We start from the raw sequence: 20,275 nt of genomic DNA, 5'->3' as shown, positions 1-20,275 counted from the left end.
GAAACTGCAGGAGAGACATTCCCAGCGAATAAGGAATTTCCAAAAACTCAGAAATTTGCTCCAAAAAAAAAGAGCCAACTTTTAATCTGATGTGGCCAAGATAAAATAATAGCTTCACTCCTTCCCTTTAAGCCATGAAACCATAGTTGGAAGACTGGGAGTTGAGAGCAAAGGGCAGACTAAGGAAATCAGGGAAGCAGCTGACCACAGCACCCTTTTCACACCTAGCAGAATAAAACTGTGGAAGGGAGAAGCTTTAACATTAGTAAGCTGCAGCATTTTTATTACTACATGGAAATATAATTAATTAATTAATGGGACCTTGTATTTTCTTTTATCTAAAGGTTACATGCTTAAAATTTTAAAAGCTCTGTAATTGTAACCCAGACCTTCAAACCTTGAACTGCTACTGACTGGTAACACTACTAGAGTACATTAACTCATGCCTCACCAGTTACATAAGAAACCAGCTTCCAGAACCAAACTGTCATATGACTGAGCATACCATACTTGTTCTGCCATGATCTCATCCAGGCTGCCCTAAAGAATATTTATAAGCCATTTTTAGAACAAGGAATAAGCCTTGATTGGAATAGAGCTAAAAATTAAGAACCTTAATGTATTTTGTGGACAGTACAACATACTGTGAATAAAATCAGCTCTCATTTTTCTTATTCCTATCCTGACATCAGTTATTGGTTCTAAAACAACTTGCAATTCTATAATTACAAAAAAACAAATAAAAATAAAACAAACAAGGTTTGGCAACACTACCTTTGAATATGATACTCTGGATTACAGAGATGTAGTCTTCAGGTTCCTGTTCAGTTGAGATCTCCCATCTGCTTTGAGAGATATTTAATAACTCATAGAGCTGATCTGAACTCTTCACTCCACAAAGCAAAGTAACTACACTTTTTGGCGAATGAAGTATCTTTTCCAGAAACTGACATTTCTTTGGAGTTAGGTCTTTAAGCAGGCTATTTGATAATATCAAAAGTTTACATTTGTAAGAGGTTAAGTTCAGCAACTCCAAATGCCGAAAAGAGAAATTCTCCAAGCGATATAACAGGATGGCTTCCCTTTTCACAACATGTAAAAATACTTCTGTCAAGTACAGAGCCCATTCCTCTGCATCTTCTTCATATATCATTATGATGTCTTTTGTATTTCCTGGAAAAAGAAAAAAATATTTTCTTATATTTGCAACGCTATCAGCAGGTTAAATTATTATTTCTCAAAAATTTTAATATGCTCACTAGGCAATATATTAATTTGCTTATACCAGAGAAAAACTCTATGAAAGTCCTTCATAGTATAAAAAAATCATAGATTAAATAAAACTAGAATTCAAAGATAAGTTGATTTAAATTTTAAAAAGAAGGATATGAAAGAGTATAATAAATAAGGAAACAAGTCAAGAGCCAAAACAATACCATTACCCAGATAATAAATAAATTAGAAAGAAATAAATAAATAAATTAGAAAATAATAAATAAATTAGAAAAATAAATGAGTAGATTAGACATAGATAATGTTATAGATAATATTTTAATTTCTGGCCCAAAAGAAAAGCTTGATATTTTCATAGTAAATCAAAAAAAAAAAAAAAACAAAGGAGGAGAAATAGAACAAGGCTAACACAATTGTTGAAAATACGATATATTTAGTTGAGAGTCAAAAACAGAAAAGATTCAGTATAAGGATGATCCAAAAGCCTGACGTAGAATAGAATAATATACACATTAAAACACTGTAAAACATATAATTTTTAATAATTTTAAAATTCCTTGAAATAAGAAAGATAAAGGAACCAGCTCTATGGATCAACGTGAAACAATCAGGCTCCAATTAAAACTCTTAAAGAAAACAGATCTTGCCGCGCGCGGTGGCTCACATCTCTAATCCCAGCACTTTGGGAGGCCGAGGCGGGCTGATCACGAGGTCAGGAGATCGAGACCATCCTGGCTAACATGGTGAAACCCCATCTCTACTAAAAATACAAAAAATTAGCCGGGCGTGGTGGTGGGTGCCTGTAGTCCCAGGCACTTGGGAGGCTGAGTCAGAATGGCTTGAACCCAGGAGGCGGAGTTTGCAGTGAGCGGAGATTATGCCACTGCACTCCAGCCTGGGCAACAGAGTGAGACTCTGTCTCAAAAAAAAAAAAAAAGAAAAGAAAACAGATCTTGATTAAATTGTCCTTAACTTAATGATAATTATAAAATTTCTTTGCATATCCAGGAAAGAAAACAAAGTCACCACAATAAGAGAAATGTGAGGTTGGTCTTGATTTCTTCAGAGCATTTTCAAGGCCAGATGAATTATAAGAAAATTTTTACAAAACTAATTTTTACAGTATATTCATACTATAAAATATTGCATAATATTGAAAAAGAATGTAACAATGCTACATGCAACATGGATGAATCTAAAGACATAATATTGAGTGAAAGAAGAAAGAGTGTATATTGCATAATTGTATTTATGTAAAGTTCCAAAGCAGAAAACTTGATTCACAGTGATACAAATCTGAATATTTTAGGGTAGAATTAAAAAATTAAAATAGGCATGAGAGAGCCTGCTGGAGTTCTGGATATGGTCTATATCTTGATCTAGGTGGTACATATATATGGAGATATATATATATATATATATTTTTTTTTTCACTCATCTACATATCTTAGATTCTGTTTGTAAGTTATACTGCAATACACCTGCAAAAGCTAGATGACTTGGGGAGGGAAAGACATAGGAAATAAATAAAGCATTTGTAACATTATCACATGTATTTGAAAATTAGAGAAAATATGCTAATAATGGAGGTTTGACAGGTCTAATAGGGTATTTACAAAAAGAATTAAAGATAGGTACATTTCAACATTTTGCACAAAAAACAAAAAATGAAGTAAATATTAATTCTGGAAAAAAGCCCCAAAATTTATGAAAGAAAGCAGGATAATTATAGACTATTTGGATCAATAGTGTGCATGTGTTTATAGTTATAATAACGTAAAAATTGATTAATTAATGACAAGTTGAGATTTAAATATCCTGGAGAATAAGAGAAGAGTCAGACAAACAAAAGTATACAAATACTTATCTTATGTATTATAGGAAGACAGTAGATAATAGCTAAAACTAGTAAATCAAGAAATTGTAATATAAACGTATCTTTTTGAAATATGCAAAGGAATAAAAAAACTTTGAAAAAATTATGGCTTTTAAGGTTCTTAGAAGTGTGGAATAGTATTTGGAGAAAGGGAAAGTAAAGAACTGTTGATTTTCACTATGTTTTATCATTGTTTTATATGAAAGTGTAACTGTAATCAAAATTTAAATAATAGACAAAAATCCAGCCAAAAAATAGCAGAACCAAAGTAAAGTAAACAGAAATGAAAAAAACTTTGGAAAAAGAATAGGGTGAGTTGAATACATGTACATATAGAACAACAACTAAATGCTGAGGGCATTATGATTGCACTACAAAATGCACATTTTAACTTGATGAAATAAAAGTGATTACACAATGGGAAAAACTGAGCATTTGGGGAGGAGAAAGTAAAACATTCTAACCTCATCTTTAATAGAATTTAATCCTTTAACACTGCCTAAATTTGAAACATTAATTTAAAATAATGACTTCATTCAATATTTTTTCTATCATTTTTCCCTAAACAATAATAAATAATCTAAAAAGTACCCAAAGAAATTTTTATCTTAAAATTAATATATCATTAGTTTTACTTTAAATTAACTTTATATTTAAAGATAGCATGTAAACTCTAATCTCATTTTTAAGAAAATAGTACCTCCATGCCTATCTACCTAAAATAATTCTATCATTAGCAACAATTGTTTATGAGAGACAGGACTTTGAGAGATATATGGCTTTCTTATTCTTCACTCTTCCATATTGCTTATATTTTTATAATAACCTTATATTATTTTACAAAACATAATCATTTTTAAAGATCAGTTTGTACAGTATTATCATGAATACAAAGAGTGAAACACCAAACTCTTGTCATCTTCTTTCTCTGAAAACAGAGCATGTATTTTCTACACCACTGACGTGGTGATGAAAACCATAATGATTCTGAGAGCTTTTGTATTTTATTGAATTATTGGGTTTATGTCTTTCTGTCTTTTCCTGTGATATAAATATTATCTCTGAGGACAGATGCTTTATTTTGCAATCCAAATTCCCACACAATGCCAAGCACAATTTCTTGAACAGATATTCAACAACTTTTTTTTACATATTTATGTATGTAGAATGAGAAAAAAACATCTGGCAGAAAACATACGGGAATCACACGTAAGTTGTATATGAATCATCAATATAGTTCTGTTATTCTGTGTATAGTAGTGTAGTATCTCATCCAGCCTGGATGCTAAATAACTTGTTTAACAAACAGAAATATTATGCCATAATTTGGTATTTTTACGTTTGAGGAACGGTAGAAGAGAAGGGTTTTCTTCATATTGCATATAGCCAGAATAAGCTGGTCTACAGTTATAAAAATAATAGGAGTATAAATAAAATTAATAATAATTAAAATTATCAAGCATTTAAAATAAATTAGGTCTCTATGTGTTTCACACATGCTGTTTTATTTAATTCTCACAATTACACTATTAAGTAAGTACTAATGTTTTCCTCATTTTACAGATGGGAAAACTGAAGTGGTATTAGAATCAGGACTCCGATGCGGGCAGTCTGCCCTATACCCTATACTTTTAACTTCTAACAGCAAAGGACACAATAATATTATTTAAAAGATTACAGTAGCTTATTTGCAGGGATATGAGTTAGATTAGTCAACATCAAGCAGCCTATGGGGCAGTCTTAACTATGCACAGTATGTGAAGGCTTACTGGGAGTCTGGTTTCCTACCAAGGAGAAAGAGGAAACAGAACATATCATGTACTCTAAGAGTAGAGTAATCTATGAAGAATTTACAGACTTGACTTTTTGACTCTATAATTTAAATCAAGAAAATTGTAGAATAAGCTATGAGTATACGTTAACGTAAAGAATAAATACTCCCATGTTATTTGGCTGGGTATCACAATTGGCAGACAACTATATGAAATCAAAACTAGAGACAATCATAACCTGTCTTTCAAAGCCCAAGAAAATTACACGGTAGTCTTTCTCAATACTCTAGATGCATTTTTACTTATGTTGAAAATTGAGCCTTTTTATTTGACTTATATTTTGTCAATAACCTCACATGACAATTCTCAAAAACCTGAATTTGACATCAAATATCATTTCTTTCTTCTCTACAGATGAAATCATTTCAGTATTTTAATCTTTAGTTTTCTCAATTATTATTTACTGAGACTTTCTATGTACCAGGAATGTTGCTAAGCAGTTGACATGTATTACCTCATTTAATCCTCACCAAACTGCATGGAGTTGGTCCTGTTAGTCTTATTTTACTGATGTTCTCATTGAGGCTCAGAGGGGTTAAGTTACTTATCAGAGCCACAAAGATAGTTGTTGATCTTTATGCTGACTTTCTTTCTTTTCATATGAAACTAAGTTGTGTTGAAATATAAAAGTTAATAAAAACTCTTTCAATAAGCCGTGGTTTTCTTTTCCCTTTTTCTAGAAAATACAAGTTTGTACCTGAATAATATCTAGGACCACAGACCCCAAAATAGTTCTTTATAAATTCTCAAAAGTAGCCCAGTGGCCTTGCACTGCACTTCATTTTACACACTTGAATTAAATCAACCCTAAGTAATTCTCCCCATTTAAGGAGGGTTACTGTCATTAAGATTGGTCAACTTTTATAGGCTTTGCAATGAAACAATAAATGATAAACTTGAAGCATAGAAATATAAAATTTCCATTCCTGGAAAGCTTCATCATAATAAAAAGACATTACTATTGAAGATGGAATCAAGATCTGCAAATAAATTGTTTTAAATGTACATCTTCAGTCTTGCATCATAAAGTGACAGCATTATACAATGGTTCTGTAGGAACAAAATACAGCCATATTAATTTTTATAAATTTACTATATTCTTTCAGATTCAATAATGCCTTATTTATTTATCTTAAATACACTATAACAAATGCTTAAACCTGAAAGAAATATTTATCAATAATTTATATCAACAATTGCTTTTCCACCAAAACCAGATTACATTACATATTACCAAAAGAATGAGACTAAACATATATTAAAATTCTTCTTATTCCATATGCACAGCTTCAAATGGCAGATTTTCTTCTTTTTGAATAAGATCCAATCTCATACCCATGTTTTGATTGTGCATAATGGAAAAAGATTGCATAATGCATCCTTTCAATATTACATTTTTCTAACTGGTAACCAAAAGGCAGAAGAAAAGAAAGCAGAAAATTACAAAAAAAAAAAAATGAGTTAGAGCCATAATGGATTCAGCAATAACAACAAGAACATTAATCTTAATATAATCACACACACATATATCATTACTTACATTACACAGTAAGTATAACTCGATTGAGTTTACATTCCAACTTTGTACTGTTATTTCTGGTACAACATGGGAACAAAACTGGGGATTTTTCAAAGGTTTGAATGTAGTGAAACACACCATAACTCATATTTCTCCTCTGGGAAAGTGGCTAATTCCACTTGTTCATAGTGGGACATTCATATATGAAGTGTTTCCTGTATAATCTGTATATATCTGTGTAGTGGATGCTGTGGATGCACATCCCACATCTTCCTGGACACCAGCTACTGCTTAGTGGTCAGTTATTATTGACCACTTCTGACCTCTGCTTTACTGACTGAGGACTTTCTCTGGTGCTAAGAGTACTTCCTAAGTCTGTGCACCTGCCCAGCAGCTCATTAGCTCCAGGGATTTAGTGCACCAAGAATAGGGAGACAACCTCAGGCAGTGAGGAACAGAAGTAAATGTGTAAATAACTCAGCTTATCCAACCTGCAATGGGGGCAATTCTGAGGTTTGTTCTACACAGTAATCAGAGAGTCCCAATGGTATTGAATTGTAACTCGTCACAGTGTTATTATACTTATTAATACACACATTGTCTTTTCTCCCTTTCTTATCTTTCTCCATTTTCTCACTAGAGTTTCATGGGCTCATGATCAAATACCTGTACTCAAGTCCATTTTTCCAAATCTTCTACAGGACTCTTCTATACATATACATTATTTAACTTAGTTCTTTCTTTCAAATGCAGGAAGTTACCAACAAATAATTTTAAGATTATGCCTTTCAGCTATGGTGAAGAACAACCAGCAAAAATTTTTATGCAAATTCAGAATTTTCCACTTTCTTCTTTTAAAATGCAAACAGATACTTTTAGGTCTCATAGAGCGACCATGGAAGGGATTTTTTTTTCTATATAAAAAAGCATGGCATTAATTGTTACAGCATTATTTTGTGAAGTTTTCCTAACCCTAGATATATAAACTGAAAATGTTCTAATCCCACCTCTAATCACTTTTTATGTCTAGTTGGCCCATTCATAAAATTGAATAAAACACAAGTACCTAAATAGGGTTGTTGAAAGTACTAACTGAAAAAATTCATACAATGTGCTTATCACACAGCATGGACAATAGGAGTCAGGAAATATTAGATCCTACCAGTAAGACTGTCTACATCTGCGAGCAGGAAGGCCATACTCAAAAGTTTCTCAAAATATTACCACAATAATAAGGTATACAAAGGTAAGAATATATATTCATAAAATAAGTGACTATTTCCTAAGTTTCTATGTTGTCTACATTATTTATATACATTGGAATGGGAATTAAAAGAAAATTTTTTGAAAATATATTTTTTATCAAGATGTAGATATCATGGTTGAGAACATCTTGCACCTTTCCAAGTTTACCGATAATTTGTATTAAAAGAAGAAAAAATGTGAATGACGATTTGGGAAAGGTATTGTGTTAGAAATGGGTTTTAGGAAGCAATTGCAGCAAATAAAAAAAATGACAAATAGGGTCTAATTAAACTAAACAGCTCCTGCACCGCAAAATAAACTATCAACAGAGTAAAAAAACAACCATAAAGACACATGCACATAAATGTTCACTGCAGCACAATTCACAATAGCAAAGACATGCAATCAACCTAAATACCATCAATGATAGACTGGACAAAGAAAATGTGGTGGCCAGACGTGGTGGCTCATATCTGTAATCCCAGCACTTTGGGAGGCCGAGGCGGGTGGATCACGAGGTCAGGAGATTGAGACCAGCCTGGCTAACATGGCGAAATCCCGCCTCTACCAAAAATACAAAAAAATTAGTGGGGCGTGGTGGCGGACGCCTGTAGTCCCAGCTATTCGGGAGGCTGAGGCAGGAGAATGACATGAACTTGGGAGGTGGAGCTTGAAGTGAAGGGAGATTGCACCACCGCACTCCAGCCTGGGCGACAGAGCGAGACTATGTCTCAAAAAAAAAAAAGTATTGATTCCAAGACAACACTGACCATAAGACCACCCATTATTTTGTTTCTTTAAGAAGAGAATGCTGTGATCAAAAAACTATAATTACTACAAATTCAAAGATAAATTTTAACTTTAGAGCATTTGAATAACAAAGTAAATTGTCAGAATCAATGAAATATGGTAACTTTAGAGAATTTGAATAATAAAATAAATTGCCAGAATCAGTAACATTACTATCTCATACAGTCTCTTAAGTGCCTTTTTTTCCTTTTTCTTTTTTTTCTGAGGTCTCACTAAGGCTGGAGTGCAGTGGCATGATCTTGGGGCTCAGTTCAACCTCCGCCTCCCAGGCTTAAGTGATCCTCCCACCTCAGCCTCCCGAGTAGCTGGGACCACAGGTATGCACCACTATGCCAAGTTAATTTTGTGTATTTTTTGTATTTTTTTTAATGGTAGAGACAGGGTTTCACCATGTTGACCAGACTGGTCTCAAACTGCTGGGCTCAAGTGATCCACCCACCTAGGCCTCCCAAAGTGCTGGGATTACAGGCATGAGCCACCACACCTTGCCAAGTGCTTCTCATTTCTCCAATTCAACATCAAGAATGATCTCCTCAGAATCTTATTATTTTTTATGATTCCCCCCAGACTGATTTCTTTCCTGGAGGATGGCCCTTATGTATTATATCACCCAGGCTCCCATGCCTACCTTGATTGAAAGCACCATCAGAATCTCAGATGAGAAGAAAGAATGATAGGGTTTTTTATTGGCCCTCCACTCACTCCTCCATTTTAGTTTGGACAGTGGCTGCTTTCTTGTATGGCCAACTTTCTATGACTTTTCTTTCATGGGTCCAGTTTTCATGCAATTCCAATAACCATCTTCCTTTCCCTTATCTCACTAGTGTAGTAAAGAATTTTTGTTGCTAGTGTGAATGCTTCACTATCCCTCCTCGATTCAAAAAATCAAGCAAACAAACAAACAAAAAACCCAAACCAAACATATACCATATATAAAAATCAGCTCATGATGGATTAAAGACTTAAATGCAAAACCCAAAACTAAAAAAACCCTGGAAGACAACCTAGGCAATACCATCCTAGACATAGAAATGGGCAAAGACTTCATGACAAAGACACCAAAAGCAATCGCAACAAAAGCGAAAATTGACAAATGGGATCTAATTAAACAAGAGTTTCTGGGCAGCCAAAGAAAGCATCAACAGTGAACAGACAACGTACAGAACGGGAGAAAAATTTTACAAACTACGCATCTGACAAAGGTCAAACATCGAGCACCTATAAGGAACTTAAATACATTTCCAAGAGAAAAAAGCAAACAACTCCATTAAAAAGTGGGCAAAGGACATGAATAGACACTTTTCGAAAGAAGACACACATGTGGCCAACAATCATATGGAAAAAAGCTCAATATCACTGAATATCACTGATCATTAGAGAAATGCAAATCAAAAGCCCAATGAGATATTGTCTCACATCAGTTAGAAGGGCTATTAATAAAAAGTCAAAAAATAACAGATGCTGGCGAGGTTGTGGAGAAAATGGAAAACTTATACACTGTTGGTGGGAGTGTAAATTAGTTCAACCACTGTGGAACACAGTATGGCAATTCCTCAAAGACCTAAAGACAGAAATAGCATTCGACCCACCCAGAGGAATATAAATCATTCTACCATAAAGATACATGCACATGAATGTTCACTGCAGCACAATTCACAATAGCAAAGACATGGTATCAACCTAAGAGCCCATCAATGACAGACTGGATAAAAAGAATGTGGTACATATACACCATGGAATACTATGCAACCATAAAAAAGAATGAGATAATGTCTTGTGGGAATGTGAATGAAGCTGGAGGCTATTATTCTCAGCAAACTATTTCAGGAACAGAAAACCAAATACCACATGTTCTCACTTATAAGTGGGAGCTAAATGATAAGAATTTATGAACACAAAAAAGGAAACAACAGTCACTGGGGTATGCTTGAAGGTGGAGGGTGGGAGGAGGGAAAGGAGCAGAAAAGATAACTATTGGGTACTGGCCTTAATTCCTGGGTGATGAAATAATCTGTACAACAGACCCCCATGACATGAGCTTACCTATGTAACAAACCATCACATGTAGGCCCTAAACTAAAATAAAAGTTAAAAAAAGAAGGAACATTTTTAAAAACTTCACTTGAGGCAATTGCCTTACAAGTAATGTCAACTTTTCTTAGTACAGATGCCAACATCCCTCACTGGTTGCCTCTTGAATCAGTAACTAGAGTTAGATCCCACAAGGGAAGGGAGAAAATTCCACAAAAAACAATTTAATACTCAGAAACTGTTTATGGATATTGCCAATATGTATCAGCATGAGTTTGGAAAGTATGTATGGAATGAATTTTAAGGGTTATTAGACTGAGAAAGATGAATCAGAAGGTTGGATCTGACTGAATTTATCAATATGGTTGTATTTTAACAGCATTCAGGGTTTAATGTGTTATCTCAAGTACCTGTGGTAGTATTAACAGCCTATTAGAATGGTTAATTAAAGCTTGGATTCCATGGTGGCCTACAGTCAATGAGGCTGCAATGCCAGAATTTCCCTGCTATGACATAGAGCAGGAGTCAGTAGACAAATTTTCTGTAAAGGGCTAGATAGTAAATATTTTAGGCTTTGTGGTACACTTGGAATCTCCTTCTTCTTTTTCTCCTCCTTATCCTTCTCCTCTTCTTTTCTACAACTTTAAATGTGTGAAAACCATTCTTAGCTCACAGGTGATACACAAACGGGACACCAGCTGGATTTCGTCTACTGACTCTCATTTGCTGACCTCTACTCTAGAGTGTTCTGATGTTCCCTTCGCTAGCATTAAGAAATGTATTCATGAAAAGTGCTGTGATGTCTGTCTTCTGCAGCATAGACACAATGATTAGGTTTAGACCTTTGAACTGAACTTTTGATGTCGATGGAGAATAATGAAGTCTGAGTTGGTAGAGAACAAATGGTAACACAATCATTAGAGACAACATAAATAATCAAAGTGTTTTTCACTGCAGGTATTGTGGTAGTATCTAATTGATCTGAGGATCCTTAGGAATGAGATATATAGTGTATATATTTGTAATACAGATTACTAATGTAATGTAAACCTGAAATATATAGCCTATGAAGGTTCTATATCATCTTTATAAACAAAACAATTCTCGTTTGGGGTGCAAAAACTTACTTAAGTTGCTATAATGGAAATTCATAGACTGCTCCCTAGTTTATAGACTTAGAGGACTTTGACTGAGGGGAGCTCAGGTCCCTTTGAAAAAGGGGTTTTCTATGCTGATAAACAGGGGTACCAGAAATCTTCCTCCAAGCCTTCATCAGAGTGACCTAAAGGCACGTGTACTAGGGAAAAAATAATACTCAGAATACTCAGGAATATCTTCTATCAGTTATTAGTTACTAGTCTTAACTGATAAAAAATTCCCAAAGACTGAAAATACCACCATGGTATTTTTTGGGAATTTATAGAAGTCAGGTGTAATAATAAATGACATCTTGCCTTCAGTATATATATGATAATGATTCCAGTGGGCCCATGTGAGTACCACAGAGGTATCCTGTGGGTATTTTTTAAGCCAGAAATGTTTGGTGAAAATGCATATACATAGCAAATGTCAGAATCCTAACAGAGAGTGAGGACTATTATTGTAGGAAAGGCAAAGTATATGTATCTGAAACTGTCGAATCCCATTCTCACAGTAAACTAAAAAAAAAAAAAAAAAAAAAAAAAAAAAAAAAAAAAAAACCAGTAATCTTTCTTTATTCATGGAGAATACCTTCCAAGACCCCCAGTGGATCCCTGAAACTACAGATAGCATAGAACTCTATATATACTAAGCTTTTTTGCTATACATGTATGTCTATGATAAAGTTTAATTTATAAGGTAGGCATGGTAAGAGCATAGCAACAATAATTATTAATAAAATAGAACAACTGTAACAGTATAGTATAGTAAAAGTTATGTGAATGTGGTTTCTGTTTCTCTTCCTTTCAAAATATATTACTATTTTTGAACCATGGCTGACCATGGATAACTAAAACCACAGGACGCAAAACCACAGAGAAGGGGGACTACTGTACTACATTCCTGAAGGAATTACAGATTATTGCCACCAACAAAGACATGGGAGATGAAGATATAATGGTGGTTATTTCTTCACAACTCTGCTTTACTCTCTAGTTTGCCAGTACAAAAGCCAAAGGGTCTTGTAAAATAACTGCTGATTTTCATAAACATAACCAGGTATTCATATTAACTGCTATTCCACAGATGATATATTTACTGGAGCAAATCAACTAGCCTATGTAAACTATAAACAGATATTGATCGAGTCATTATTTTCTTTATAATTGCAACGAATAAAGATAATAATCAGTTTGCAGTCACTTGGTAGAAACAGCAGTAACCTTTCCCTGACTTAACTCAAGGCTATGCCCCATGTCATAATAACATCTGTATAAATACTGACCATATCTATATGCCATACAGTATATAATTTTATATGTAAAATATAAAATTGAGTAAATAAACTTGCTCATAGCAAAGGAGCAAATGCTCCCTTTGTCATAATATGATACATTTGTGCCAGAGTGTGAAGGATAAACCATATTGAAGTTCAGGAACCTGAAATATCCATCAGTCTTTCTAGACAGTCAGTGGTATAGCAGGCGTGTCCAATCTTTTGACTTCCCTGGACCACATTGGAAGAAGAATTGTCTTGGGCCACATATAAAATACACTAATGACAGCTGATGAGCTAAAAAAAATTGCAAAAAATAAAATCTCATAATGTTTTAAGAAAGTTTACAAATGTATGTTGGGCTACATTCAAAGCCATCCTGGGTTGCAGGTTGGACAAGCTTCCTTTAAGGCATATCAGGATAGTCCTGTATACTGAAAGACAATTTTTTTTATTTCCAACTTTTAAGTTCAGGGGCAGGTGTGCAGGATGTGCAGGTTTGTTACATAGGTAAACATGTGCCATGATGGTTTGCTGCATAGATCATCCAATCACCCAGGTATTAATCACCCAGCATCCATTAGTTATTCTTCCTGATCCTCTCCCTCCTCCCACCCCTCACCCTCCAACAGGCCCAGTGTGTGTTGCTCACCTCTATGTGTCCATGTTTTCTCATCATTTAGCTCCCACTTATAAGTAAGAACATTTGGTATTTGGTTTTCTGCTCAGGCATTAGTTTGCTAAAGATGATGGCCTTCAGCGCCATCCATGTCCCTGCAAAGGACATAATCGCAATCCTTTTTATGGCTGCATAGAATTCCATGGTGTACATGTACCACATTTTCTTTATCCAGTCTATCATTGATGGGCATTTGTGTTGATTTCATAAATTTACTATTGTGAATAATGCTGCAATGAACGTAAAATATGCATGTGTCTTTATAATAGAACAATTTACACTCCTTTGGGTATATAAATTATTGAATCTCACCATTAGATAGGCCTGTTTGCATTTTGAAGGAAACAAACATATTTGGGCCCATTTACCGGGTAGCCAGTAACAATACCAGTTTTGAGTAGGAGCAAAAAAGGGCTCTACTATACAGTCAGGCTGCAGTGCACACTACACTGTCCTTTGAGCTTTATAACAAAACTTTATTAAGTTTCTGGCAACCCTCAATAGGAGATCCACAACACATACCCCTGAGATTTTGGAGGAATACTATTCCTTATTCTTCCATTGACTCCTGTCTATTTGAAAATCAACGTGTGAGTTATTATTGGATCCTGACTGAGATTAATATCTGCTTATATGATACTAAGTGTTTATGTAGTCTAACTGGCCATTAATAAACTGGGTGTTATGTGATCTACCAAATTATAATTTGGTTGTAAGAAATAATATTCCATTAGAAAATGAGTATGATATATACAAAACCAGACTCAGGCAATTCTGGATGGGACAAGTAAGTGCCATGAGCCTGTAGCTTAAGCTTCTGTGACACCAAATCTTACCGCTTTACCACTCCTCCCTCAACATACATCTGTAACCTCATAAGGAATTACTAAACCTGTCAACAGAAAAAAAAGAAGCATGGCATTAGTTTCCAGATCATTCTGAAAAATATGCCAGCACCAGTCCAAAGTGAATGGTTGCTACATTACAGCCTCACTCATGGTGAAAGGAAATTCTTCCAGTTGACGGAAGTTCATGTGATATATTTGAGAGCCCACTTTGATTTAGAGAAAAGATGGCTTGAGCTATGGATGGATCTACATTGAACAAAATAAGAAGAAATAGGAGAGGAAATGTTCATTTCATTTCAGAATTAAATATACAAACTGAATTACTAAACAAGAAAAGATAGCTAGGAAACATGAGCCTATGCCTTTTGTGACATACAAAGGAAAATTAGACTTGAACTCATGTTTCTCAGTTTTCCTTTGCGAGCAATTATACCTGCATAACAAGCCTTTGACCACATCGGTGATCAATGAATGCCCACTGAAAACTTTTAGAGCTACAAATGAGGCTGCAATAGGATCAAAGTTTTATATGGTTGTAAGAAAACTCATCTTGGAAATTCCTTGTCCTGTGGCAAAGCACTTTCCACAAACACATAAAAGTTAATTTCAAGGAAAAACATATAATTACGTAAAAGTTAGGGTAGTTAGGGTAGATATTTTGAATACATGGAACAGACACATTATTATGCTAATGGACTAATTTTAAATACTTGTAATAGTTTGTAAAGTGTATAAATTTCTAAAAATCCTTTAGAAGTCTACTTTTAAAAGTGAAGTTTATTTATGTAGATGATACCTTAATATTCTTGACTATAAAAAACAAGAGTGTGACAAAAATTAGTAAAAATCATAAAATCTGATTTAAAAAAACATGTCTAGAGCTCCGGTGGCAACTCCTTAACAGAGTACTTAAAACATTTAAAATATATTTTAAAATCTATTAATTTTTAAATATCTTTTGTAAACCTAAAAATGTATAAAGTCAGAACTTGATCCAAATCTATTATATCTATCAATAATAATTTCAGTACATCTCTGATTTGAAAATAGAATCTTCTTTAAATTACTTAGTAGATGTTGGTGTAATTTAAAAGTGAAAATTATTTCTTGAAGAAATAATTGACATTTTAACCAATAATAAATGTAGATTATAGTAGTCAGTTCTCGAAACGACATATGTTTAAAAATCCAAGGTGCAATACTTACGATTTTATTTTGTGATAAATTAGTAGTAGTTTCTACTTACTCCTCAATTTTTATATTTCCAGTTTTATTACATCCATATAAAAGATGGCAAATACCCTGGAGGGACAGGATTCAGAATATGCTTGTAGTCAGTCCCCCAATTTCTACCTGTAATTGTTTTGTTAAGCTCCTGTAGCATGAGGGCATATGTTCTGACAGCTCCTCATCTATGGTCCAGGGTCTCCTGTGGCTGGGTGGGTATATCGCTCTAATTCTAGGATTTCACATTATAAACTCCACTTTCTCACAGATATAAGCCATGTGAGCCAATTATCAATTTCATCAGTAACAAAGGCAATATTTGATTTCCCCCTTCCCTTATTCTTTGTCATATTTCTTAATACTGCTTAACAACTCAAACATTGAAGAGGGTTATTTATTGCTCAATCCTCACCCCTATACTCAATACATGTCCCTGAACTGTTATGCGGAAAAGTGTCTTTACATTCTATTATATAATAAATGTGCCACATTTCCATGTATACATATGTAACTAACCTGCACATTGTGCACATGTACCCTAAAACTTAAAGTATAATAATAATAAAATAAATAAAAAATAATAATAAATGTGCCACGTTTCAAAGTACACTGAATTCCATTCAATAGTAATAATATACAAAGTACATTCACATGAATATTATGGTGTGTTTTTATACCATTCTTAGTATTACAGTTTTAAGGAAATAATTTTAACTCAAGTTAATGAAAAAACAAAAATGTTAAACTTGAAAAGCCACAGCTAGAAAGTTTAAGAGACTTGCCCAAGGTCACACCAATAGTAAGTCATTAAGCTGGACTTAAATTCACATCATCTACTGCCAACTCTACTTCAAGTATCAAACCATACCGCAGGCAGTATTATTGACAAAATGAAATAAAACTCCAGTCCGTTTCTTGAGGTTCCCAACGGATAACAGTATATGACCAGCTGATCAGATTAAAAAGAGAATAACTTTAGTTTCACCAGCAAATCTAATTTTGCTGTCCTAGTTCCGAGAAAAAGAAAACAGTGTTGACATTTCCCTCGTTTCCTTGTTCTTTCTCTCTCCTTAATTCAACATCTTCTTTCCAGAACACAAGATGGTGGCAGTGGTGGAAAATAGACAGTATGCATAATCATGACTTGAGAGCAATGACCCAAACAGAGTACTTACAAGATTTAAAATTTGTTTTACCTGCCTGAATTCTTTTCATGGGCTTTAGGCAGATTTAACTGTAAAACGAATGCTTTTTAGCCTGTATTACTAAAGTATATAAGTTAGGGATGTAATAAATACACTCCTAACTGCAATGAGATCTTGCAATTAATTACATTGGCAAGTATTTGTGTACAGTGACACTAATATCTTTCAAGGGCTTTGTTATGTACAGAATTACATAGGATGTCACACTTTGGAAACATAACTGATTAAAACATAACTTTAGCAAACCCCTCTAAAGAAATTTCATCTCAAAATTTATATCATACGTATTAATGGTAAAATATCTTAGAAATAGCTATATACTAGAAGATATATAAATACCAAAACAAAGAATAGGCTGAATTTCTACTCATCAGATGCAAGCAAAACCAGCAAGCAAGTAGTCCCCCACCCTCTTCCTGATGTGTGCATCCTCTGCAGCCATTCTTGGCCAGAAGGGAAATTGCAGACCTAGCAAAGTGTGTCTCCTACCACCCGCAGAAGCTCCCCAAGGCCTCCTGCGGCCTGTGTTCACAGTAAACATAACTTCTGCATGGAGTTTACAAGATAGCAAGTGCTAAAAATTCTAGGTAACTCTAAAACAATCCTCAGTTCTGCTGCAGCACTTGGTCACAACTACATTTCTCCTAGAGTGACATTGTCTTTACATAATGCGGTCAAGGACGCACATCCATCAGAACCACTTTTGGGCACTTGATCGAATCAGAATTTCCAGAATTGGGGTTCAGGAAAGGATTATCAAGTAACTAAGCACTTTGGTAATTCTTAAGTCCACTCAAGTTTGAGAATCACTGTAGTGTCTTTTTTATACTGACAATATTTCCAGTACCATAGTAGATGATTACAGTCACAATTTTTTTCTTTCTCAAGTTTTGCTAATGTGAAAAAATAAAATAAAGATTTTAGGGTTTTTTCTTTGAGGAAAATAAATTGAAATAGCTCAAATGTTATTTATTAAGGAACCAAATACATGTGATTTATTAAATTCACTAAAATCATTAACTTGCCCAAAATTTACCTTAATTCACCAAAGTGATTTTTGTTAGATGAGGGCCAAATCATCTATTTACGGACAAAGAACACAATATTTAACATTATGTATCTAAAACTTAGATTGCAATTCTGAAGTGAATATCGTATATAAGTACAAATATGATGCTTATCCAAAACTATAAAAAATAATATCGATGGTGATTCGGGGGGTGTTTATAATATAATATGTGATTAAATAAAAGCAATTTTTAAAGAGTATTTAAATTCATACTAACTTTAACAAAGATTACTTTTTTACTATTATTAATTCCCACATTCCAGGTGTCATATTAGGAAAATTCACAGTTCAGAATTTAGGCACTAACCTGTTTACAAAAGCCAAAGTTAAAAAAATTAATGTTCAATTATTTTTGTCCCTGGGTAACATTTTGTACAAGATTGAATACCAAACTCTTTTCTGAACTGAAATAATGAAGCACTGGAAATTCCTGGTGGGGTTGCTTTGATTAATATTTGACACTTAGAAGTATGCAATATAATAATATCTAGGCATAATTTTAATAAAAAATGTGAACCTCTAAAAAATGATTTTAGAATATGAAGAACCAGGGAGAAATATTCCAATCATTTATATTTTCTTCTCTCCTATTAAAATGCATAGAATAGTATCATCAAAAACTGAAGCTCTACATCATATAAATGTTTTAAAGATAGAGCTATGTCAAGAATATATAAAAATAAATGTTTTACATTTATTCTTAAATTTTAGTAATTCATTTTATTTAATGAATCTTATTGCTTAATTATTTACCTTTAAATATAGTGTAGAGAAATAGCAATCCAAACATTAAATGTTTTCCTAGATATACATTTTTTGATCTGAGTTTGTAAAAATAAGATACTATTATTTTAACATTTCACCACTTGAACTTGAAGATATTCCTTTATGTTAATGTACTTTATAATTGTAATCAAAGTTGAAAATCAGCAACAGACACTTAAAAATATATATAATTAAAGATACAGTTTATTCTTTGGAACTTCTTACTAATTCCAGTTATATTTCACAGAATCATCTTCTTTACCCATCTATGACTCTAATCTTCATTACCTTAACATTTTTTAGTTCTCACTCATCACTGGAATTTCCAGACCAGGTATTTTAAAATTCAACAAGATAATTTACCATAATCATTCATAAGTATTATAATGTTGATAAAAAACCTCAATATTAATTCTCTAATCACTTAAACCTTTGTTTATATGTTTATGTAATAGTTATTTAATATTATAAAGAACAATTTTTCAGACTTTAAGAGATAAAAGATTATAAAGCCCAATTCCTGCCCTTAAAAAAACTTGCATATTATAAAAAGGAAATGGACTTCTATAAATTACTTTAACACAAAGTAGTTTATTCTAATATCTCATTAAGACCTGTGGTGAAGGAATCTTCTTATCTTATTTATTCCAGGGTTCATGTAAAAGTATTGTCTTGGAAGGAAAGTGTCAATAAATCTTTAAGTATCACAAAGTGCAGAACTGAAAAATTTACAAATCAAAAAGATCTGAATTTTATAAAATGTCCCTGTTTGACAAATGGCCCTGATTTTTCACGGTTTGGCATTTTTAAAATATATCATGAATGAATGGGTACACAATATTGAGAATTACAAAACCATAAACACAATATGAGCTTCTTTATGTATATACACAAAAACTAATACAATTCAAGACAAATATTATCAATATTTATTTATGAGTGCAGGGCTGCAGTATATTACAATATTATTCTTATATTTTTTATTCCTCAAATATTCTAGAATCTGTAAACATTATTTTTATAAGAGAGTAGCTTTTAAATTATGCCTTATGGTTCCATATGATCCTATCCCAACTGAAATTTTATCACTAGGGGAAAATGGTCTCAAAAAAAATTCCCTACCAGGGTTAAAAATGGTTCATGTTCTAAGATATTAAAATAAAGTGAGACCATAAAATAATATTACTGACCTTTTAAAAAGATTAGAATAATACTTGTACATCTAACAAGTTGTGTGTCTTAGAAATTTTGTTTGGGGGCTTGGGTTGGAATGGGGCCTTATTTAATGGAAGCACACAGCAGCTAGCACAAAGACTCATAGAAGTTTCACAAAACATTTCAGGAACAGTCCTGACCCTGTCATTTAAAAGCTCTTCAATTTTAGTTAGGTGACTTCCTATACTCTGAGCTTCAGTTGCTTGACCTGAAGAAATAGAGATACTGATCCCTCATTCGTAGAGATAAAATATGAAGCCCACATGCCTGGTTTAAGACCTGGTGACCAGCAATCATTGATATGT

General features: G+C 33.3%; 1 protein-coding gene across 1 annotated transcript in view; it reads right to left on the bottom strand.

Moving 5' to 3' along the window:
* The window catches only part of BANK1 (B cell scaffold protein with ankyrin repeats 1), a 315,422-nt gene that overhangs the window by 272,386 nt on the left and 22,761 nt on the right, over positions 1-20,275 (bottom strand). Inside the window, exon 2 of the mRNA XM_054485718.2 lies at positions 775-1,173. Coding sequence (XP_054341693.1) covers positions 775-1,173 — 399 coding nt within the window. The remainder of the gene's footprint in view (positions 1-774; positions 1,174-20,275) is intronic.

Source organism: Pongo pygmaeus, chromosome 3 (genome assembly GCF_028885625.2).
Source record: "Pongo pygmaeus isolate AG05252 chromosome 3, NHGRI_mPonPyg2-v2.0_pri, whole genome shotgun sequence".
In the NCBI taxonomy this organism is placed as follows: Eukaryota; Metazoa; Chordata; class Mammalia; order Primates; family Hominidae; genus Pongo; species Pongo pygmaeus.
This window is presented reverse-complemented; position numbering and strand designations above follow the sequence as displayed.